At 40.0% G+C, this 25986-nt stretch overlaps 1 protein-coding gene across 3 annotated transcripts in view; it reads right to left on the bottom strand.

The window, feature by feature from the left end:
* Window positions 1-25986, bottom strand: part of USO1 (USO1 vesicle transport factor) — an 89761-nt gene that overhangs the window by 30029 nt on the left and 33746 nt on the right. For all 3 annotated transcript variants that reach the window (XM_027854633.1, XM_027854634.1, XM_027854635.1), the window contains 5 exons: window positions 17826-17926; window positions 9194-9296; window positions 8989-9044; window positions 6610-6730; window positions 4849-5027 (listed from right to left, as the gene is read on the bottom strand). In XM_027854633.1, coding sequence (XP_027710434.1) covers window positions 4849-5027; window positions 6610-6730; window positions 8989-9044; window positions 9194-9296; window positions 17826-17926 — 560 coding nt within the window. The remainder of the gene's footprint in view (window positions 1-4848; window positions 5028-6609; window positions 6731-8988; window positions 9045-9193; window positions 9297-17825; window positions 17927-25986) is intronic.

The raw sequence follows: 25986 nt of genomic DNA, 5'->3' as shown, positions 1-25986 counted from the left end.
AAAACTGTACAAAGATGTGTGTGGGTACATGCACACTTGTTTCACCACTCTGAGAACGCACAATTTCATTAACATCTGTGCTACTGTCACCCAGGCACATCACAACCCCTCTGGCTGCTAGAAAAAAACTGATTGACTGATGGCTAGCCTTTTACCGATAAGCCTCTCACATCTGTAGCTAGGTGGCTGATACTCAACAATAAATACTCCATCAACTATCAACCAGGTCCTCCTTCAGAACTTTTCCAGCTTGGCAGAAACTATCTATGTGCTACAGATATCATCTTCAAAAATCCTGGGACCCCTACAAACTTTGTAGGTGCATTGTGAGCAAAACAGACATTGTGATCACACATATGCATGCTTGGACACACTTAGGTGTGCGTGAAGGCAACATAAAAGCCACCTCAGGCTGAATTATAGAAGCAATGTGCCCTGGAGCAAGCGAAGCAATGCCCTCTGTCTGGAGAGGGGGTTCTTAGCCGGAGGTCTGCGTTTCCCCTCTATGGGGTTCTGTGGATAGATTTCAGGGGGTTAGTGAACTTGTCTTTTTAAAAATATTCTTGTATTTCAATATAATTTCCTTTGGAATTTTACATATTTTATTTCTTCATTCAAGAATATTATTCTGAGATGAGGTCCACAGGCTTCCCCAGACTGGACCAAGAGACCATTCCACAAAAAAAGGTAACTACTGTGTCCAATTGTAGATTTCATTTGAAGAGGATTGTTGACAAATTAGAATCTATCCAATGGTAGGAAAGGCAGATGATGGGAGGTCTGGAAACCACATCACAAGAGAAAGGGTCAAAGCCACCAGAGATTCAGCCTGAAGAGAGCTAAAGGAAGACATCTATCATGGTTTTCTTCAAATATCTGAAGGGCTTTCACACAGGAGCAGACACTAGGCAAGACTAAAGCCAGTGGATGGGAGTCACAGCGAGGCAGATATCATCTTGATAAGAAGAGAACTTCTGGGGATGTCCAATGAGAATTCCAGGGAGATGGTCAAATCAGAAGTTGAATCTAAGCTCAGCTTTGACCAAACATTCAAATGGATCTGTGATCTCAATTCGGAAGTTTCTTCCAGTAACACGGATCACCAACCATTCATGCTTGAACTGGGTCCATGTCCACGAAATGTACATTAAGTTCACAACAGCAAACTCCCCCAACACACCAGAAGCCTTCTTCACTTTCTCCAGACATCAGGGAGCAACAGAGGTGTTAATAAGAAAAGCCAATGGACTTGGAGTTAAAGAACCTGGGTTTGAATGACTATCCTGCTATTGGGGCAGCTTAGGTAGGCCCAACTTCCCCAGCTTCAGCTCCCTCATCTATCTCTAAGACTCCTTTTCAGGTTAAATTTATGAAAACTCCTACGAGTGGGTAGAAGAACTGAGCTTCTTCAAGCAAAGGCCAGAGGATGATCTTTTATAGGTAACATTACAGAAATAACTCCTACATGGATGAAAGAGTAGACTAGATGAACTCGTAAGATCTCTTCCAACTCAAAACTTCGATGATTTTATGAAACCCTGAATTATCAGAGAACTCTGTAATGTTTCCTAAAATTTAACCTCCATATACACACTAAGGAAGAAGACCTCAATTTTAATAGCACAACTATGATCATATTAATAAAACTCATGAATTACTCAAAGCACCCTGGGAAACACCAGGTCATTAAAAAAGATTTCAAGTGTTCAGTCAAAATAAAGTAGGAGAGTAACCTGAAATAAAAGGTACCACAAAATAATGCTAAAATGCAAAATCATTCCTAAGGTTGGAGAGGGTGGGTAATGAGGTACTAAATGGATCAAGTACTTAATACAGGAGCTATAATAAAGAAATTAATATTGGGCCATGATTCTTTGGAGAGTATATATCCCCTTCAAGACTGATAAGACATGAAGAAAGATTTTTCCAACTTTAAGCCCAGCAATGTAGAGTTTATTTAAAAAAAAAAAAAAAGAATCTCCCCCCACTCCAAATGAAATCTAACAAATAAAGTAATTACATGGTACTTTGGTTGAGATTTCAGTTTACATGCATATCTATACACCTGAAAAAAATCTTTTGGAGGAATTTTCACCCTTAAAAAGCAGTGATATTAAATAAAATGGAATTTTTTTTTTAAGACAGTAAAAAAAAAAGGAATGCTGCTGACTTTGATATCAAGTTTACCACTTGCTGGTGCTGGTTATAAAAAACAAAAAAATCATCTAAAATACAAAAATTACAACACTGGCTGTTTTAAATTTTTAAAAAAATTAGGACTATAAAGAAGTCTCCCATTGCCATATTCACCTGCAAAATTCACAGTTTTCAGAGTCATTTTAAATTTTGTAAAAAAAAAATTTTTTTTTAAATTAAATTTTACTGACAATCCCCACAATCTTCAGACCCTTTCTCAAGTACTTAATCATTCAGTGATGAGGAAATGTTCTGTAACTTTTAGAGCGTTAAGACAGCCACAAGTATCATGATCGGTCCAGAAGCATGGTGTCTCCTCTGAAAAGGAAACTAATACTAAAGGACAAGCACGACAAGCTCTGAAAGCTCTGAAGCACTTCATAATAATTCTACACCTGAGTGGCCTCAGGCAGCTCACCTGGCATGACCACTCAGTAGCCCATTCTTCTTTCCCAATGCCATTCATAATCTAGCTCACCCCCACCACTCTATTGAAGCCCTTCTCTCAATGTCCCTCAAGATTCTTCACTGACAAATCTAATGGTGTGTTCTTGGCCTGCACGCTTCTTGACATATCTACGGTTGACAACGAAGATGACGATGGTACTTCTGGACACTGGCCCCTTTGGTTCCTCTGACACTGGCCTTCACCCTTCTTGACTTATCTACGGTTGACAACGAAGATGACGATGGTACTTCTGGACACTGGCCCCTTTGGTTCCTCTGATGCTGCTGCCTCTGAATTTCCTCCCTGCTTCTGGAACTGCCCCTTTTCCATCTCCTTCACTGGCTGTGCCTCTTCTTCCCAAGTCACGAAGGTAGGTGGGTGTTCTCCAGATCTCAGTATCTGGCCATCTTGTCTCCTTCTGTACTTCACTGGTGATCTTACCAACATTCATGGCATCAGCTGCCACCTCTAGTCGGAGGGTTCACAAATCTCAATCTCCGTTTGCCTCTTATTGATAGGACATGAATATAATTGATCGGCCTCTGAGCTCCACCCAGTACCTTGTTTTCTAATGCCTGAAAGACATCTCCATCGGAGTGTTGCACTAACAACTTAAACTAAGCCCATCCAAAACAGAACTCACTATTTTTCCCTCCAGACCTGATTTTTCTCCTATGTTCCTGTGTGGATAGCACCAACATCCTCATAATCATACAGGCTCAAAACCGAGAGTCCCATTTCCAACTCTTTCCCCCATCTCATATCCAATTAGTCAAAGAAGTTCTACCAATGCCTTCTACTAGTCATAATTATTCCATCCATCTCCTCTCATTATGGCTATCCTGCTCCCAAACTTCATCACTTCTTACTTGGACAATCTGAATAGCCTCCTAACTAGAATGACGTACTCTTCAATGTTTAAAAGATAAAACACAGACTCCTTAGCTTGTTATTCAAAGATCTCTGGAATCTGGTCACAAACCGACATTCTTCAATCTTATTTCAAACCACTATCATTTGTGTATTCTAATATTCCAGCTAAACTGGACTACTCCAGACTCCTCACCCTCAACTCTGTCTTGCTTTTGTGCATTTGCTCAGCCCTTCCTATTATGCCTGGCACACCTTCCCCCTCTCCTTCCACATCTCCACCTGCTGAAATCATTTTCTTTCTTCAAGATCTAATTCATATGATACACCTGGTCAAAAACAATCTCTCGTTTTCCCACCTATCTCTGTTCTCCAATTTACTGGAGACATTCTTACTTTATTAAAGCTATTTATGTACATGTCAAAATACACCTAGTAAAGCCAGTGAAAATACATAACAGTTGGGAGACTGAGCATCTTGTGTGAGGAATGGCAAGGAGATCAGAGTATGTAAAAGGAAATAAGATGAAAAAAAATTGGAAAAGAAGGAAAGGGTCAGATTATGAAGGGTTTTAAAAGCTAAACAGGATTTCATATTTGATCCTGGAGGTAACAGGATGTCCCTGGAGGTGAACAAGGCTGGATTTGCCCTTCAGGAAGATCTACTGGACAGCTGAATGGCAGAGAGACTGGAGTGAGGAGAAACTGGAGGCACAGAGATCAATCAAAAGCATCACGTCATTCATCATCTCTGTATCTGCCGTGCCTAGCACAGCGCATTGCATATAATAAGCATTTTTAGGGAATTTAACTGAATGGTTCAAATTAGAAAATCATCCATTTGTAATTCTATGCTCTTCTCACAAACAACAATGGACTTTGGCAGAACATTGGACAAGCGCTTAATAAATGCTTGTTGACTTGACAGAGAATCAGGAGACTCGGGTTCTAATACTAGCTCTACCACTGGATCTCTAGAACCAGCCTCAGAGAAGTATTACAAATACTTGTGAGAAAACCTTATTACATTATTCTAGATTGATGGTTTTCACTATGGTATGTCCTAAGTTTGCATAAAGTTATAAAACATCATGAACAGATAAAAGCTGGAGCCGAAAATCCTTCACTGGACTCTAGGATTTGAAAGGCTTTTAGCTTACATTGCTATATTTCTCAAAGTCAAGAAATCCTGTCTATACAATTAAAACACAGGATTAATCTATTTTTCACTGTAAAAATTCTATCTGGAATCACCATAAGCAAGCTATGTTATGTACTTTATTCTGAAAGAATTGTCAAAGCTCCTATTATATTGGTAACAAAGAACATTTTACCTGAAGCATCAGATGAAGATTAGTCACTTTCTGTGCAGACCAGCCAGAATTGTCATCACCAACCTCAAACCAAGGTTTCATACGCTGAATGTATGAACCTTCTTTAAAAAAATTCTGATTGGAATTATTGTTCTTCAACAAATTTTGAAGCAGGAGGAGACAATCTTCAACTACTATACCTGAAAAGACAAACTTGTTGAAGGTAAGACCTGAAAGAAAATCCTAAAGTGTCACTGCCCGATTAAACATTAAAAAGTCAGGCAGATATTGATCTGCACTATCATTCTGCTTGCAACACCTTCCAAGTCTTCTCTTTCCTCTCCCCATCCACTGAACCTGTCATCAGCTCTAACTCGGTGACATTTCACAAAACAATACCCACTTGCCATTCCTACAGCCACAGCTCTGGTTCGGGCCCTCATTATCTCCACCCTGGATTACTGCCATAGTCTTGCACATAGCAATGAAACGTACACAGTGCTGCCGGAGTCTGATCATGTAACCCCCCAATACTCTAAACCCTTACTAATCCCATACTGGCTAAAGCATCAAATCTTCGGACAGCATTGAAGGCATTTTATGATAGGGCTCCAACCTACATTCCAACTCTACTAATTCTCTTTACGAACCCCATGTTTAAGCCAAAATGAACTAATCATTCTCGTGACACATCCTCCGCTTGGCTACTTCCAGATCATTGATCATGTGGTCTCCCATGTTTGGAATGTTCTTCTCTTCCCATTCTATAGATCCTTGGAGGCTCAGGGCAAATTTCACCTCTTCCTGTAATTTTGCCTGATTTCCCCTAACTATGAGCAATCTCCTTTTTGAAACCAAATACCAAGCAGGTACTAGCAAGATACAATAGGATCTATTACTATTTATTAAATTCTACCAAAATAAACCTGTGACGTCACAATAAAATCCCCAAGTTTTTTCTCTTGCATTTGGAGCTAAGGGAAAGAGGTGGCTGGCATCACATAACAAACTTAAAAGGACAAAAAAGCAGCAAGCAAAGGGTACCCACGCTTCAGATCTGAATACAATTGGAATTTCTATATTATTAGGAACTAAAATGGGATAGAAAAATTTCCATCTTTTTAATGTACATCACTCTCAAAATGGAATATTTTTTCTCAATGTTATATCTAAAACAATAACTAGCCAAATAATCGTGTCATAATATTCAGTTACTCTGAGTCTCTTTTCTAATGCTAAACTACTATGACATTATCCCATTTGGAGCTATTATATTTGTTCTTCAGTTGTGTCTGACTCTTCATGATCTTCTGCCAATACTGTCCATGGGGTTTTCTTGGCAAATACTGGAGTAGTATGCTATTTCCTTCTCCAGTGGATTAGGATTAAGTGACTTGACAAAGGTCACACAGCTAGTAAGCATCTGAGGCCAGATTTGAACTCAGGTCTTCCTGACTCCCTGCACTCTACCCACTAAGCTACCTAGCTGCTGTTATTATCCAGTGCACTCTATTTATTAACATATCCCCTCTTTGCCTTTTACTTTTCTAGCCTCTGTCCACCAGCCCCTAGTGAAACAGGTAACACGCTTTTCTGCAGTGGATAGCATTTTACATTAAAAGAGAAAAAGGAGGCACAGAACCTGGCTTCTGGCATGACTTAAAATATATGCACTCATCTTCCATGGCTATTATTTTTTCATTTTCAATATTTCAAAAACCCCTTCCATTTTGTACTAAATTTCAGGTGACAAGACTTCAGATTAACTCATTCATACCATACCTCCGTCACTGTTCCCCTCCTCTGTAATGATATCCAGTAACCTCTCAAAAGCATTTTCAAAAGCAACTATTTTCTGGATTGCTGCATTACTTCTTGTCAATGCCTGTAGTAATAAGACGCCCTAGTAGGGAATGGGGAAAGAAAGAATGTTTAGTTGCTTAAAATATTCACAGGAAATGAGAGCCACTCCAAATCATGGCATCATACAATTTTACAGCTAGAAGGGGTATCAGAAATCATTTAGTCTAATGTCCTCATTTAACAGACCAGGTAACTGAGGCACAGAGAGATTATTAGACTTTCTTTTAGTTTATACAGCTACTTAGGTGATAAAGAGTAATTTCGTAAAAAGTCATATTGTATTTGAAACTATATCTATGTGTTAACAGAAAAGAGTTTACACATGAAAATTAAGGAGCTGCCCACATGATTATTAGATAAGCAAAGTCATGAGACTGAGTTAATGTCTGAATATCAATGTGGAAAGTCGGGAGTGATCCAGTGATCTGTGTATGGTCCTATGCATATGTGTAACATTTTTATCAATGACTTGGATACAAGCATAGATTGCAGGCTCATAAAGCATGTGGATGACAAAGCTTGAGCAGATGATAAACTAGATGACAGGACTTCAAAGAGATCATGATGGGCTACAGTAGGGGTAGGAAACATGTGGCTCTCTAGGTCCTCAAGTATGGCCCTTTGACTGAATCCAAACCTCACAGAACAAATCCCCTTAATAAAAGGATTTGTTCTGTAACACTTGGACTCAGTCAAAAGGCTGCACTTGAGGACCTAGAAGGACACATGTGGCCTTGAGGCCGCAGGCTTCCCACCCCTGGTTAGGCCACCAGATTGCATCTAATGACACGAAATTTATTTGGGATCCTTATAAAGGCTTATACTTATCAACTTTACAAGTAAAAGTTGGGAGAAGCAGTAGATAGCATTTTATTTGTAAGAGATGTGACAGTTTTAGTGGATTTCAACCTCAATGAGTCAAGGGACTCCTGGCAGCCAAGTTCATTAATGCCAGCTTCGACGGGCTGTTCTTAGGGAATAAGTAACACTCAAGGACCAGGAAGCGCCAGGCTCACCACACTTGACCCTGGTCAGTCCACAGCTGGACTGCTGTCTTCACCACAGTCTGGGAGGGACATTAATAAGCTGGAACAGTACCAGAGGAAGTGTGAAGAGGCTCAAGTTCATACCCTAGCAAGGGAAGGAACTGGAACTGTTTGAGCTGAAGAGGAGAAAAATTAGTGACAACATAACTGTCTTTCAGTATTCTAAGGGTTTTCACACAGAAGAGGTACCAAGTAAGTCTTCCTTAGTCACAGGGGCAGAGACAGAAGCAAGGGGTGAAAGCTGCAAATAACACAATTTAAGCCTGATGTAACAGTAATACTGAAAAGAAGAATGGGCTGCCTCAGGCTTTATGAAGATGCCCTTCACTTTAAACAGAGGCCACTGTCCAGTAAGTTGTAGGTGGCCACTGAAATCCCTTAGGTCAACCCTGAAAATCTGTCACAACCCCTGTGTGGTCATTAACTAGCTGAATCATTTACTCTCTCGAGACCTCAGTTTCCTCATCTGTAAAATAAACAGGTGGGGACCAGATGGTCTAAAGTCCCTTGAGGTTTTTAAAATTTTCTCTCTCCCTCTAATTCTCTCTCTCTCTCTCTCTCACACACACACACACACACACACACACACACACAAGAACATGAACATTATCTTGCGATACCAAATGATGACAAGGAAAACCATGCCAGAGCCTTTACCTTAATGTATACAGTAAAAGACAGCAAATCTTATATGCAAATCTTCAAAGGTATAATAGAAAGTGATTATTCTTTTAAGCAAATTATCCTCTGTAATTTTTCAAAAATAAATCGGTAAAATACTCAGTCTTAATAAATAAGTTCAACATTATATATTTCAGTGGCCTAGGCATAGGGCATACCAAAATCTGTATAACCCTAAGGGCTCTCTAAATCTAAACTGACATTAGCTCACACAGTTCAGTGTCTAAAGAGCCTTCTTCTATTATTTGTGGAGAAAGGAATGGCACAACACTAAGCTGGCACTAGTTCTCAGAGAGGAGCTGAAATGCTATACAAAACTATATGGCAACAAATATTTTGATTAAAATAATGATCTGTATAAAAGGAACCAAAGAAACAATGCTGTCCTATATAGTCCTTTATGGAACTAAGAAGCAAAACCAGATGATCATTTTCTTTTATCAAATTCATATATTACAAATCAAGGACTGAAGCAGTTTCAAGCTTCTGTTGTTTTTTAAATGATGTCAAGAAGAAAACATTTAAAGTGAAAACAGAACAACCTCAGTCTCTTGGGTCCCTGTTTACTTACATCATTACGTATAACTTCCCTGGAATCGGCGAGCAAATCCATTAATCTTGAAACACCTAGAATAAGCAAATCGCATGATGTGAACATTTGCAGTCCAATAAATACATCTTAAAAAGTGAATCGGAGTGTCAAGAGTAAACCCACCCTTACAGTTCCATTTTCAAAAATTTTTATAATCTGAAATTATGCCAAGTTGTAATCTTACCCATAGGACTGACGAGAATAATCTGCTGCACTTGTGGCCCCTGCTGTTTTAAAAGTGTGGTAAGAAGCTTCACCCCAGGCCAGCGAACATGGAAATCAAACTCCTGCAATGAATGTCAAGTATTTATATATACTTTTAGACAAGAAAAAATGTTTCAAAGTGATCATGGTATATAAATTTATAGTACTTAAAGTGTCGTTAAACAAATTTTTAAAAACTAATTTGAGAAACAATGGAAATTGGTAAAGGGACACAGAACATTAATTGAAATTAATTGGCTAATTAATTTCCTTTCCTCTAATGCTTAAATTTACACAGAAAACATTTCACAAAATCTAATACATCAACATTTCTTCTCTCGATGCTTTACTTCCTTTTCCAAAGTAGGCTGTAATCTCTGATAATTTATTGAGGAAAACTTTCATTTCCAGCATCCAGAGTGGAGTTCTTGGATAGGGAATAGGGAGAGGAGCCAGAGTCTTCCACAGTCCTATTTCCCCATTTGATCTTTCCTTTACCCGATTCTCCTCCTTGATCTCTGCCAAATTATTTCACAGAGGGAGTAATGAGTGAAAAGTCTTCCCTATCACTAGTAACAAAGTACTGTTCTTCAAGATACCAAAATTCTGGGAAGACGGCAGAATAAGATGGAAATAAGAAGTGTAAGAAAACAAAACCTGGGGGCAGCTAAGTGGCGCAGTGGATACAGCACCAGCCCTAAAGTCAGGAGGACCTGAGTTCAAATCTGGCTTCAGACCAAACACTTGACACTTACTAGCTGTGTGACCTTGGGCAAGTCACTTAACCCCAATTGCCTAAAAAAAAAAAAAAAAAAAAAGAAAAAAAAGAAAAAAAACCTCAATTCAGAGAGCTCACTGACAATAAGAAGAGTGGGAGTATTCTGTTGCACTCTGGGGCATGTTTTCTTTTCAGGTTCCCCAACTTTAAGGCACCCCATTGCTTCCAGGTTTTTACCGAGCTCCCCCAGTCTATCAGGCTGTCTGGTAAACCAGGTGATTGCTATAGCTGGCTCCTGACTTCCGGAGCTAAATCCAGGAAAGGGTAGGGAGAACCCTGCCATGAATCATGTCAACTTGAAGCTCAGGAATCAATCAAGACTACTCTGAGTCTTAAGAAAAAGGAAAAGGGATAGCTGTGGATGAGGGTGGCATCCATGCAGGAGGCAAAAGACCAAAAAGTACTGCTAATTACAAATTATTAAACAATCAACAGCCAAAAGGAAAACAGGAAAAGAAACTCCTGTGCAAAGCATTCTCAATTAACAGTGTAGTAGGGAGGGGTCCTTCCGGTAAGTGACCTGAGGGTCTGCAGATAGTAGACTAGTAAGGAGACTAGTAAAGGTGATCAACAGACCAGTCTCCCTGCAAACAATGTCCTCACTGGCCACTGACTGAATAGGCAGCAAGTGCTGTGGGAGGTACACCACCAAGTGTCAGATTTTCTGAAGGGGAGAAACTGTTAACAAGTGTATTTTCAGTAGAAACACAAGAGAAAAACCAGCAAGTATGAACTGGTCTGTCCATTCTGGAAAGCCAGTATGCTAAGAGAGTGATAAAGATGTCCATACTCTTTCTGAACTCCCAAGTGATCATCACAAGGAAGTCAAACAAAAACAATGGTCAAATACACAACAAAAATAAATAAATAAACAAATAAATAAATAAACGGCATTTTTTTTTTGTAGTAGCAAAGAATCAGAAACAAAGCACACACCCATTAATTGAGGAAAGGTTAAACTTACTGCGGTACTCTATGTAATGGAATACTATTGTCCTATAAGAAACTAGGAATACAAAGACAACAGAGAAACAATTCATATGAACTGATGCAAAGCTGAATAGGAAGAACCAAGAAAAAATGCACAGAGGTGAACAGCAGTAATCTTGGAAGGAAACAGGAGTAGGATAGCTTTGAAAGTAACACTGAATTTACTGTAGTTAAAAGGAAATTCAAACTATTTATGGTTTCACGTACAAGCCTCATTATCTACTCATCTTTGTATACAAAAAATATTAGTTTTATTCTGTATTTATTTCAGGTAAAAAATTTAATAAAGGTTAGTGAGTCAATATCCAGAAAGTATTAATCATGTTTATTTTTAACCCTTAAAAAAAGCAAATCATTCTGTCTTGCTTTAAAAACAAAACAAAACAAAACAAGAATAACAAAATGTATGCCAACAAAGAAAATGGAACGAATAAGGACAAATTGAAAGTGCTGCATGTAATTAATTACAATGACCAGAAAGATTAGTATTTAAACACAATTCCTTCTTCTTTGCCAAGGTGGCAAACTACAGCCATGGAATACCACATATACTCTTGGCTGGTGTGTTGATTAGTTCTGCTCAACTGCTTCATTTTCCTGCCCAAACAGTAGTCCTTTTTTTATTCTGTTATTAAGGGATGGCTTTATGAGTCAGAGAGTAGGGACATGGGAAATGGAGATGATATAAAAGATATCAACACACTTTTTAAAAGAAAAATCAGCAGTGAGACAAAAGCTTACTACAGAAACGATGTGAAGAAGCATTTAAAGAAAAGATCCATCACAGTGGAAAAGTCCTTTAAAGACTTTCTCACAAAAGAAAACAAATTTAAATCCCCTGAGGAAGATGAAGTCCCAACAAATTCTTTTTTTTTTTTTTTTGCCTTCTAAAAGCCTTCATTTACTTATGGCATTCTTCTTTGAATTCCAAATTCTCTCCCTCCTTCCAGCCCTTAGCTCACCTATTTCAAAGACAAATAATGCATCAATTATACATGTGAAGTCATGTGAAACCTACGTCCATATGAGCCATGTTGCAAAAAATATGTAAGCCAAGAAAAACAATGAAGTGAAAAAATGAGGCTTCAATCTGTACCTAGAGTTCATCAGTTTCCTCTATGGAGGTAGGTAGCATTCTTCATCATGAGTCTTGGAATAGTCATGGATCACTGCACTGATCAGAATAGCTAAGTCTGTGAAAAACTTTGTTGATCATCCTTACAATGTTGCTGTTACTGTGTACAATGCTCTGGTTCTACTCACTTCACTTTGCATCAGTTCACATGTATCTTTCATGATTTTCTGAAACCATCACCCCTTATTATTTCTTATGGTACAATAGTATTCCATCACAATTATATATCACAACTTGTTCTATCATTTCCCAGTTGATGGGCATCCCCTCAATTTCCAATTCTTTGTCACCACAGAAAGAACTGCTGTAAAAATTTCTGTACGTACAGGTCCTTTTGTTTTAACTTTGATCTCTTTGGGATATAGACCCAGTACTGATATTGCTGGGTCAAAGGGCATACCCAGTTTATGGCTCTTTGGGCATAGTTCCAAATTGTTCTCCAGAATGGGTGAACTAGTTTACAACTTGACCAACAGCACATTAATGTCTCTGTTTTTCCACATCCTCTCTAGCATCTGTCATTTTCCTTTTTTGTCATGTTAGCTGAAATCTGATGAGTATGACCATGGTACTTCAGAAATGCTTTAATTTCCATTTCTCTAATCAGTAGTGATCTAGAGCACTTTTTCACAACAACTGATAGCTTAGATTTTTTTCTAAAAACTGCCTGTTCATGTCCTTTGACCATTTATTAATTAGGGATTGGCTCTTATTTTTATAAATTTGGCTCAGTTCCCTATATATTTGAGAAATAGGACCTCTATCAAAGAAACTTGTAAAATTTCCTCTTTAGTTCCTGCTTTCCTTCTAATTTTGGCCACACTCGTTTTGTTTATGCAAAAGCTTTTTAATTTCATGTAATCAAAATTATGCATTTTACTTCCCATACCACAGCTTGAAACGCTGAGCCCAAATATTTTTTAAAAAATTAAGATGTTCAGGAAACGAGAAGAATTTAAAGGATTCCTTCCAAAGAACCCCCAAATGAATCAGAAAGTCAATGATGCTTTATTAACCACTACATGCTAAGTGCTGGGTATACAAAAAAAAAAAGCAAACACATGGTTCCTGCTCTAAAGGAACTCACAGTCTGCTGGAGGAGATAACACACAAATGATTATGTACAAATACGATCCAAACGGCATAAAAAGAAGGTAACGGGCAGCTATGTGACGCAGAGGAGAGAGCACTGGCTATGGAGTCAGGAAGACCCGAGTTCAAATTCATTCTCAGACACATTAAAAAAAAAAAAAACAACTCACTAGCTGTGTGACTCTGGGCAAGTCACTTAACCCCAAATGCCTCACTTAAAAAAAAAAATTAACGTCAGAGGAAATTTACTAGCAGGGAGGAAAAGGGGGCTGGAGGGGAGATCGCCCACAGAAGATCAGCTCTGAGCTGAGTCTTGAAGAAAGCCAGAAAAGCTAGTAACTGAATGGTAAGAAATTCTAGGCATCGAGTCTATGGAGATCCAGTTAGTTCACATGCATGGTAGGCGGAAGACTGCAAGTCAGCCAGGGCAGCTGAGTCACCGAGTATGTGGAGATGAGCAAGGGCCAGAATACTAGAAAGATAGCAAAGGTTTAATAGGCCAAACAAAGATTTCTTATCTGATCTTCGAGGAACAGGGAGAAGTCACTGGAGTATTTGAGGCTTTAGGAAAATAACTGGCAGCTGAGTGGAGGATAGATTTGAGTGAGGAGAGACAGCGGGGATACCGACCAAGAGGCTACAGTAACAGTCCAGGAGAGATAAAATGATGAAAGCCTATCCTCGGGTGATGGTTTGTGCGAATGAAGAGAAGCAGATATATACAATAGATGCTGTGAAGGTAGAAAAGATAAAATAAAGCCCTGGATTGGATACATGGAATAAGTAAAAGTAAGAAGTCAAGGATGACAAAGAGATCACACACTTGGGTAACTGGGAAGACTGTGGTGCCCTCAAGAACAATATGGAAATTGGAAAGAGATGAAGATTTGGGGAGAGGCATCCAACTTAAAATGTCCAAAGGACAGTTGGTGATGTGGGACTGGAGCTCAGGAGAGAGAATATGGCTGAATTTATAACAGAAGAATCAGTGGAGCAGGGCATAGAGTGCCACGCCTTAAGTCAGACGACTCATCTTCCTGGGTTCAAATCTGGTCTCAGACACTTACTAGCCCTAGCCGTGTGACCCTGGGCAAGTCATTTAACCCTGTCTGCTTCAGTTTCCTCATCCCCAAATGGGGTCATGAAGAGTCCGACACGACTGAAACGACTGAATAACAACCTAAGTATTACAAAAACCTAATGCGGAGAGAACATACACAAAGAAACGTGATAGACAGTGTCAAAGGCTTGATCTCTCTAAGTCAAGAAGGATAGGGAATGAGAAAAGGCCATCAGATGTGGAAACTGTGATAATTAAATATCGATCCTGTATTTTGTGTGTTTGTTTCATTCTGTAATTGATTCAATTCTGTAACCACATTCTGTATTCTTTGTCTCTGAGTGTAGAAGCTCATGAGTTCAAAAGGTCAGTCTTCTTTCTCCAGTTAGATGCCAAAGTTTATTTGCCCTATTCATTACTTTTAGTTAAACAAAAACTCTGAGCTTAGTTTAGAAGTTCAGAACTCTGATAAAACACTTTAACTCTATGGGAACTGTTATCCTGGCACCAGCTGCAAATCACTTTGTGCCAAGGAAGCTTGTCATTCTTCATAACTTCAGCTCCTGAGAAATGCCATGTCATCTGTGCTATCCCTGAAAGCGGACAAGCTGACCTTGCCCCATCTTTGTCTCATCCTTGCCCAATTAAAAGTGGTCTAATCTCACTCCCAGGCATCAGTGAGTCTGCTATCCCCTGGTCCACTATCAACGGCCTGGAGACGCAGCTATGTCCCATAAATCGGGTGGTCCTAATCGTGTGAGTGTGTGTGTGTGTGTGTGTGTGTGTGTGTGTGTGTGTGTGTGTGTGTGCGCCCCTTCCCTTAATGTTACCAATCATGATTCCTCACACCCATCATGTTGCCAAGCCCATCACCAATGGTATGATTTCCTCTGTTCTGTTCTTTGTCTATACTTAGAAAAAGAAGCCGAATCTTTAATTCTTTGCCTTTGGCTAAACTGAGCCAAGCCATTAGACCTGCTTTATTAACAAGTAGTGCCCCTGCTAACTGCTCAGAGAAACGTGTCTTGGTCTGCCTTTTGTTGAATTTCACTTGTGAAACAATTAAGAGATCGATGATAACTCTAGAGAAAGCGGTTTCCACTGAGTGATGAGGTTAGAAGCCAGACTTCAGCATTAGGATGTGAAAGAAGAAATGAGAAGCCAACAAGGAATTAGAATGAGAGCCAACAGGGAAGGATAGATCAGGAGAGGCCTTTCTGAAGATGGGGGATATGCAGGCACATCTGTAGGCAGTAGGGGAATAGTCTGCTGGGGAGAGAGTAGGGATGATGGTGAAGATAATCTATTGGAACAGATGGTATCAAGGGCGTCTAAAGAGGTGTCAGCCTGAGCGAGGAGGGCCACATCGTCATGCAAGACAGGGGTGAGAGAGGAGATGATGAGGGAAGATGTCTGAGTGCTGTCAGGGGAGGAGGGAGGGAGAGAAGGGAGTTTCAGTGTTTTGGGGAAGTATGAGAGAGAAAGTTGGGGGATGGAGGGAAGGTAAATGGGAGACTGGAGGAAGGATTAAAAAGGTAAGGAACAGCTGCTGGGTTGAGAGGAATAATGAACTGTTTGGGGAAGTGCACTGTGGCCCTGAAGGTCAGTCAGATGAGATTATGGATACAATCGGCATGGTTTTGTGACTTTATCCTATTCTGTTCAGCAAGGTATTCATCTTGCACACTGATCAAATCAAAAAAAGTTATTATTTTCAAATAATAATGTAAAACTAAGGAACAAAATATTTGTTTGATTTGGCTAGGGAAAGACAGAGACTTGAATGTATGTGAGACCAAGGAGGAGAATATTTCTATTTGTTATTTGATTTTCTATTTTAATACTAGAGGGAAGAGAATTTATGAATACCTCAAAGGATCAAACTGTGTCAACTGACAAAGTGTATTTTTTAAAAATCCATAAAGCAAAGAAAATAGAGACAGTAGGATAAAAATCTTTATTTCAAAGTAAAACTATATTTTCTGCATCATTTAACACAACTGGTTGTTCTCCCTCACAATGAAAGACAGTAGGAAAGAACATCAACAGGCTAAAGAACCTGAAGGTTGTTTTTGTTTTTAATTCTGTTATTTGGGACATGACAAACAAACAAAATTAGCTGCAGATGAAACCACAAAACTGATGGGTAAATTTTGGTTTTTGATTTTTTTGTTTTTTAAGGAGTAAAAGGAACAGTCAATAGCAGAGAAGAGATAAGTGAGGAGTATTGCAGGGAGAGAAATCTCCTTAATAATTCAACATTATAGGACTGCGACAGTGCAGAGGAACACTTCTCAGATGGGGAGAGAAAGCAGTGAAATGGGAATCCCAGATAATGCCAGGGGGTGAACAAGTAGCTCCAGTTTCTCCTCTGACTCTGGGGTTTAAGAAAACAGGAGAGAACACTGAGAGGCAGACCACAGAGGGAGAACTGAGCCAGCAGAGGGGGCGACAGCACGGCCCCTCACGATGGCCAGCTCTGTGGAGGGGGCTGGACACGTCAGAAGAACAAGACTGGATGCTGCGACTAGGTTTATGAAATACTTCCCACCGTACCTTGATTTCTCCACCTAGAACTATGAGGTCTGGGAATAAATCCTAAAGAAAACTAGGTGTAAGGAATAAGAAAAGGAGTGGAAGAATGGAGATGGTATGGGGTGGCCAGGGGAAGGCAGGATGATTGGGTACGGTACTCTATCCTGCTTCAGACGCTCACCAGCTGTGAGACCCTGAGCAAATCACTTAACCTCTTTTTGCCTCAGTTTCCTCAACTGTAAAGTGGGGATAACAATATCACCTAACTCCTGGGCCTGTGGTGAGGACCAAATGGAATAACATGGAAAGCACTTAGCACAGTGCATGGGACATGGTACGTGCTATAGAAAAGGCAGATGTTATTAGTATTGTTAAACAAACACAAGAGTCAGAGAATAAGGCACCGCACCGTAAACTCAGACAGCCTGGGATCAGAGGCAACAAGAAGAGACAGGGAAGACCAGGGTTAGAGTTAGACGTGTATAAGCAAAACAAAAGCACTGACTCAGAGAGGAGGTAAACTTAATACTCATACATGTTCATTAAAGTAGTTGACTGAAGACACAAACGGCAACAATTGTAACTTTAAATGTCAATGGATTCAATTTCCCAATAAAAGACAAAGAAGGAAGAATGGATAAGAAAACAAAATATTACAATTTGCTGTTATCAAGAAACACAATGAAAATATTTGGAAGTGAAAGGATGGATCAAGATTAAGACAAGAAGATTATAGCTATGGTTGGGGGGGCCGTGGTGACCATCTAGTCCAACCCCCTCATTTTTACAGATGAAGAAACTGAGGTTCAAGGAAGGTTAAATGCTTGACCACGATCACACAGAGAGTGCCAGAAGCATGACTAGCAACAATGATTCCAAACGCAATAATAAAAACTGACAGACAAGAGAGACAAGCAGAAGAACTACATCATGTTTAGTGGCATGACAGACAATGAAAAAGTGTACCAAATGACTTTGCTTCTCAATTCACGAAACCAAAATATATAAGGTGTTCTACTCACCTCCAAGAGAGATAAAAGAAGTGTGACATTCTCTTGCTGTTTAATGAAAATTTCTGTAAATTGGCCTCCCAAATCATCACTTTGTTTTGAAGAATTGTCTTCTGTAACATTCAAATATAAAATACTTCAGTATGGTGCTAAATTATTTTGAAGCTTCCTTTTATCTCAGCAACTAAAGTAATACATTTGATATTATGTAAGATAGAATTCTACCAAAAAGAGTCTAGTCTTTCAGTGGTTCCATAACCATCAATAACTTTTTTTATTTAACGGTTCAGATTTATTTTTCATTCAATATTCAATCTTAAGGTCTCCTTAAATCAACATTTCCCTCTTCTAAGAAAACATTTAGGTCCATACTCTCCGACCCAGACACTCTACTACTACTAAGCATATACCCCAAAGAGGCAAAAATTACAAAGAAGGGCTCCATACACATGAAAATATTTATAGCAAACTGTCTATAGTAGCAAAGGGAGGTACCCCCTATCTCGGGAATGACTACATAAACATGAACAGGAACAGGATATCACTGTGCTGTAAGAGACCAATATGAAGACCTCAAAGAAACAAGGGAACAATTACACGAACCAATGCAGAAAACAGTAAACAGATCCAGGAAAAGAACATATGCAACGACTACAACAACATAAAAATTTAATTAAAAAACAAAACAAAACAAAACCAAAAAACAAAACTTGAAGCTGAATGCCATGTAACTATAACCAAGTCTCAGCCCAAAGAAGAAAAGAAGACCTCTGCCCTCATGGGCAGAGATGGAGGAGCACAGTTATGGAACAGTGCATAGTGTCAGACTGGGTTGGTGCTTTTCCCCCTCCGTTTCTTATTCTTTTTCACAAGGGTAAGTGGAGTGGGGGCCGGGGAAACGGGGGGATATATTTGGAAATAAAAGTGATATAAAAACAAAAGAAAGCAATAAACATTTTAAAATAAAAAAAACCTATTTTTAAAGTTAAGACTATTGTTAATGATTGGATATGCCTCCTAACAGCTCAGTCATTAAATGTCCAAGTATTAAGGGCAAATATGTACTCCCTCACTTCTACCTGTGATTTCTCTGATTTCTTTCGTGATACACTCAAATCTCATCCTCCAGGCAGCCTTTTTAGGGGCCCCAACATGTTAGTCTTCCCCTTCAGAGGGCTTCCCACATACGCTAGAGATAATCCTAGCTGTCGACATGTTGTCTCTCTCCTTCAATGTCCTCTCCTCAAGGGACCAGGACTGTCATTTTGCTTTTCTTGGTATTCCCAAGACTTATTACACTACCTGGAATATAGGAATTGAATTGAATTCTTGTTGACTTCAATTCGAGAAATAAGAGTTATCTATCAATTGTTCATTAATTCCTCAAAAGAATATTATAGTATTATATTATAGTATTCACCCTCTACTGTGAGGGACTGTCTGATGTTGGCAGCTACCAGGTTGGGCGCTGTGGCAAGGGTAGGGTAGGATCTGGGTATTTTGGAAGTCGAGGCAGGGGCTGTGGTAGGCAGAGTCGTGTGTACTGGGATGGGCTGGATACGGAGAAGCCCTGAGGCAATTGGGCAATGCTTTGTGAGATAAGCTGGGTACAAGGAAGTAGTCGGAGCCTGAGCTCCTGAGGCAAGGGGCGGTGCCACGTGGGAGTGGGATGGCAGAGGACTGAGTTCCCTCTGCTTAGTCCCCTCCCTATATGCAACGTCATCCCCAGATGCCTCTTGTGACTTTCCTGACTTCCTGGGTCCCTTTGTGCAGCACTGACCCAGTTCCCTCCTGAGTCTGACTTCCTAGGTCACGTACTCTTGTCTATGCGTCAATCCCAGATGCCTCCTTCCTGTATCCAATCCTAGCCTCCTACGTCACTCCCTCCCCCTTGGTGTGCTAAACTCAGACAGCCCCTTCCGGTATCTGACCCTACAAATCATTGGCTAGTAGCGGGCTGGGGAGGAGGGGCTAAGTAGGGTACTTAGGAACAAGCTGGTCAGATCACACGTGCGCTCTCCCCTGGCTCCTGCCCTGTTGCTCTGGCCTTGCTGCTTGGGCTTGCTATGACGGTTTGCTGTGTTGGCCTCTGAATAAAGCTCTGGTGTTGGCGCCTCCCGATGGCTCGTCTCTGTGTGGTGATCCGGCTCAGAACCGAAGACCCAGGTGTGGGTAAGACTCTGGTAGTGTGCTTCTTATAAGAGAAGTAGGTACTGGCACATGGCTGGCAGAAGGTCGGCGTGCGGTCAGTACAAGTGGCGCCCAACGTGGGGCTGCCAACATCAGACAGTCCCTCACACTCTACCATTATCATTTAAGAATACATTTAATTCTTTGCTTTCTTTGAGCAACTGTTTCTCCAAAGATGTAAAAAATTCTTATAATCACTGAAAATAATGGTCATTTTAATTTAACTGACTAAAAGCCTTAGACTGAGAATAAAAAATAAACATTATCAAAACCCGCTTAATCTCATTTTTCAATCTGCTATTTTGACTAAGATTATACTGGTGGTTTTCCCCTTGTGGACATTTAATATTAGCTTGGTGTAGAAATGAGCAAACATGCTTAAATTAGGGGAAATAATCATATATACTGATCACAAAACAAGTTCTTAAAAAAAAATAGGCAAGAGGGAAAAAAAAAACACAGATAAGAGTATTAGCTGAGTCTTGCCTTGTATCTAAATAAATACAAAGTTTATCTTTGTTTTCTAGAAACTTAAAAACCTAAGCACCAGAATGAAATAAAACAACCCACCACCATAAATGTGTTTTAGCCCTTCTACCAAGGTCAACTTTCTCAACCTTAAAAAACTCCTCAAAAACAATACATTAACTTTTCTTCTGAACACTGGAAAGGTTTAAAAAAAAAAACACAATACTACTATACACTCCATTGTTTAGATGAATACAAGGGGTCTGAGAATTATGTGATCCAAAAGAGTGAGTAATTCAACAATGTTTATTTGAGGAGGGGGGCAGCCGGGGTTGACTTGTCCAGGGTCACACAGCTGGTAAGTGTCCGAAGACTGATTTGAACTCAGGTCCCCCTGACTCCAGGGCTGGTGCTCCATCTACTGCACCACCTGGCTGCCCCTATTTTTGATTCTGATATATTTTTAAAAATTTGTCTTCGAATACTGGTGGTTTGACATATCTCTACTGAATGGCTGGGAAACTGCCCAGCTTATTCATCTTCTTGTTCTATGACACTTATAACAGTGATTTAGAGTTTGTGGTCACTTAAATCTTCCACACAGCAGGATACAGAATTAATTGTTTAGATTTCAAAATGCTCTGCAACACGAAAAGCAAGAATTAAGAGGTAAGATGTAGCTAAAGTTATTAGTAAGAAGATTAAATGTTATAAATAATGAATGTCCATGTGGGGTACATGTGAAGGCTTAAACGTATGTGATGTGACACAGACGGAGAGGAAGGAAGCCAGACTTTGCAGGCTGGATTCATTCAAGCAGTGCCTAACACAAACTACCCATACAGCCATGAGCCAGTCCTATCAGTGCCCTTAGACTTGCCTTTCCTAAGCTACCTACCCAAATCAATGACATTTCCATATCAAGAAGCTTCCGGCACAAATGAAATGACAAGAGCCCAGAGTGACTGGTATCACAAAAGTCTAAGAATGGAATCTTTGGAACGGGAGGGTGGCATGGTCAGCAGGCCAGGTCTAAAAGCCAATCGGCTGAGAAAAGGCCACCTAACTTAATAATAAAGACCTTAGAGAGAACCGTTCAAAATTAGAAGCCAGAGAGATTTCAGAGTCTGACTGTGAAAAGGGAGATGATGATGGCTTGAGGGAAGGGATGGTAGAATCAGGTCAAGGTAAGCAATCTTAGCGCCCTCCCTTGGCTATTACTCTCAATTTATCCCGTCTGTCTCTTTCATTAGACTGGGAACTTCTGGAGGGCAGGGACTGTCTTTTGTCTTTCTCTGTATCCCTACTGCTCAGCACAGGGCCTGGCACATGGTAGTTGCTTTATAAATGCTGAGAAATCTGAGTATGTTTGTATGCCGCAGGTAAGGACCTGGTGACTAAGAAAAGGGTGGAAATTAGAGAAAACTGACCAAAGGGGCAAACTCTTGTAGGAAACAGGAGGGGACGTGACTAAGTACACAAACAGAATGGCTGAGCTGGCAAAAAGGGCTACCTGATGCTCTGCTCCTGGAGCAAATGAGGAGAATGGTACAAGATGTTGAGGTAATTTCAAACGTCAACTGGGGAAGAAAGGAGCATGTGATGGAATGGTCTCTATTTTGAGATAGTTTGATGGAAAATGTGGGAGAGGTGATCTGAAAAGATTTGCAATGGCTCATCTGAGGAGTGAAAATCCTTTATTTTGCATTATTATCTCATTTATCACAGGATGATCTAGTTACTTTTCTTTAAAATAAAAGTTGGACATATTGAGATTGTCGGATAGCTGCAGAAAGAACTACCACTTTCAACTTCATTTAAAGAAAAAATGTGAAGTGGAGAAAGAAATAAAAGGATGAAAACAATGCTTGCAATCTGCCCTTGTACGCTTGATGAAATTCCACACAGAGTACTGCCATCAGAGGGGGTCCAGGCGTAGGCCTATCAATAGGCCACCTACTGAGGACTGAGACCAGAGCTCTGGGGATGGGGGGCCCCAGCACTACTACTAATCACACTGTTTCCACAGAAGGCCACCTCATCAGTCACTGTGGGCAATCCAAATGAAAGGGATTTCCCACACCAACAGATGGCCATCCAGGCTGCTTCAAGACCTCCACTGAAGGAGATGGACATTCAGTGAAATAGGGGACTTCCAAACCTTCCTGATAAAAAGACCAGAGCTCAGCAGAAAATCTGATCTTTAAACACAACACTCAAGAAAGACATAAAAAGGTAAATGGGACAGAAAAAAACATGTCAATAAGGGCAAACTGTTTATATCCCTATAGGATGATGAGAACTGTATTGTGATTACACCATTTTAAAGGGGTATACATAGAGGGGGTGGGTATAAGTTGACTTTGATATAATGATAAAAAAAATCTAATCAAGTGGGTTAAATGGATCTAAGTAAGTGGATTAATCTGATCTAACTAAGGAAACATACCCGGAGAAAAGGAAAGGAGGCAGACAAGGGTAAAATTACTTTTACAGGAAAAGGCACAAAAACTTATTACAGTAGAGGGAAAGAAGGGAGGGAGCATTGTTTGAACCTTACTCTCATCAGATCTGGCTCAAGGAGGGAAAAAAATAATCAGTTAGGTATAGAAATCTAACTTGCCCTATAGGCAACAGAAGGGAAAGGGTGGAAAAAAAAGGGAGGGGGCTAACAGAAGGGAGGCAAGACTGAGGAAGCTATGGTGAAAAGCAAAACACTAGTGAGGAGGGAAAGGGAGAAAGGAGAAAGAAAAGCATAAACAGGGGGGAAATAGGATGGAGAGAAAGACACAGATAGTAATCATAACTGCGAATGTGAATGGGATAAACTCTCCCATAAAATGGAAACTGATAGCAGAATGCATTAAAAACCATAACCCTACAATATGTTGTAGGAAATACACTTGAAACAGAGGGACACATACAGGGTAAAGGTAAAAGGCTAAAGTAGAATATATTATGCTTTACCTGAAGCAAAAAAAGCAAGGGTGGCAATCCTGATCTCAGACAAAGCAAAAGCAAAAATAGATCTTATCAAAAGAGATAAGGAAGGAAACTACATCCTGCTAAAAGGCACCATAGACAATGAAGTAATATCATTACTAAACATATCTGCACCAAATGGTATAGCATCCAAATTCTTAGAAGTTCAGGGAGTTACAGGAAGAAATAGACAGCAAAACTATACTAGTGAGGGATCTCAACCCCCCCCTCTCTGAACTGGATAAATCTAACCACAAAATAAGCAAGAAATAAGTTAAAGAGGTGAATAGAATATTAGAAAAAATTAGGTGTGGTAGACCTCTAGAGAAAATTGAATAGGATAGAAAGGAATATACTTTTATCTTGGTGGTACATGGTACATACACAAAAACTGACTACGTACTAGGGGCATAAAAACTTTATAATCCAACGCAGAAAGGCAGAAATATCAAATGCATCTTCTTCAGATCATGATGCAATAAAAATTATATGTAATAAAGGGCCACAGAAAGATAGACTAAAAAATAATTGGAAACTAAATAATCTAATCCTAAAAAACGAATGGGTCAAGACCTCCACTGAGAGAAACCCATTATCTATTTAACAAGAGATTACATTTTTTGGATGGTTCAAGTTTGCTGTTTCCCTCCTAAAGTCAAGCCTAAATCAGCCTCTTTGAAAAGTCTATCCACCAATCCCAGATTCTGCCCACTGCAGCCCAAATAGAATAAATTCGGTTCTCTCCACAAATCAGTTCCTGAATACTTGAACACAGCTATGTCCCTCCTGAATCTTCTTCCTAAGGCTAAATATCCTCCGATCTTTCAACTGCCTGTCATTTGGCCTAGACTCCAGGTCCTTCAATGTATTAGTTACTCACCTCTGGAGGCTTTCTAGCTTATCAACATCCTTCTTAAATTGTGGGGCCAGCCTGTCTCTTTGCAGAGGTGGGAACTATGAGTGTGGACTCTTGAGTAGAACATTAGACTTTTTTGACATGCTGGTTGGTTTTACTGTACTGTCTTTTTTTTTTATTTTTAGTTGTGAAGCACTACTCTCTGATAAGGGAAAAAAAGATCCAATGGGAAGTGCAGATGATGTAAAAACAATAGAGATCAACAAAAAGTAACCATAAAAAGACTGTGGTGCCTAAAACTGAACATAATACTCCAATGAATCAACAAGCATTTATTAAGTACCTATTATGTGCCAGGCCTGAAGAGACCAAAAAAAAAAGTTCAAGAGTGCTTTCCTTCAAGGAGCTCACATTCTAATGAAGAAAACAAGCAGAGAGAGAGAGAGTGTGTGTGTGTGTGTGTGTGTGTGTGTGTGTGTGTGTATGTATGTGCACATGTGTATGGAGTTTGTCAATTCTGAAAAGGGATTCTTATTCAGTCATTTCATTCATGTCCAACTCTCCGTGATCCCATTTGGGGTTTTCTTGGCAAAGATACTGGAGTGGTTTGCCATCTCCTTCTCCGGCTCATTTTACAGGTGGGGAAACTGAGGCAAACAGGATTGAGTGACTTACCTATGATCACACAGCTACTAAGTCTGAGGCAAGATTTGAACTCAGGAAGATGAATCTTCCTGATTCCAAGTCCAGTGCTCTATCCACTGAGTTGGAAAATAAATATAAAGCAATTAAATAAAGGGCAGTTTGAAAGGAAGGACAGTAAGAGCTGGTAGGATAAAGAAAAGCTCCATTTCACGTTGAAGGTAGCACTCAACCTGGGTTCTGAAGGAAACCAAGGGAATCTAAAAAGTGGAGGAGAGGAGGACAGACATTTCATGCGTGGAGCACGGCCAGTGTAAAGAGGACAGATGGATGATGGGGTGAGCAGAACAGGAAATAGGCCAACGTGGTGGGATCACGAAGCACATGGAAGGAAATTCTGTATAGAAAGCCTGGAAATGTAGGAAGGTTGTAAGGACATTTAAATGTTAAATGAGAAGATTATATTTGATGCTTGAGATAATAGGGAGCTGTTGGGAGTTCACTGAGTAAGACTGTTGACACAGTTAGACCCATACTGGAGAAACATTGCTTTGGTAGCTATGTGGAGGATGAATTAGAATGGCGAACTGCTGAAGGCAGGCAGACCAATTAGGAAGCTACTGCCATAGTCCAGGTGAGAAGTGATAATACCAGGGAGGCAGCTCTGTGAGTAGAATGGAGGGAGTGCGTGAAAGACATGTCACATAGACACAGACACAGAAAACATTCGGCAGCCGTTAGGATACGTGGGATGAACGGGAATAAGAAGTCAAGGATGACCCAGGTTATGGATCTGGGTGGCCAGATGATGACGCCCTTCATGGTAATAGGAAAGGTGGGAAGAAGGGTGTGCTTAGGGGGAAAAGATAATGAGTTCCGTTTTGGCCAAGATAAATCTGAGAAGCCTACAGAACTCGATTTAAAATCCATGACAGGCAATTCATGACTTGGGCCTGAAACTCAGGAGCAAGATTGGGGCTGGACACATCTGGGAGTTATCCAGAGATAATAAGTGAGCCCATGAAAGATTACCAA

The sequence above is a fragment of the Vombatus ursinus genome, unplaced genomic scaffold (assembly GCF_900497805.2).
Source record: "Vombatus ursinus unplaced genomic scaffold, bare-nosed wombat genome assembly UNPS02010461.1, whole genome shotgun sequence".
Lineage (NCBI taxonomy): Eukaryota > Metazoa > Chordata > Mammalia > Diprotodontia > Vombatidae > Vombatus > Vombatus ursinus.
Note: the sequence above shows the minus strand (reverse complement) of the source record. Positions and strands in the feature narration are given on the sequence as shown.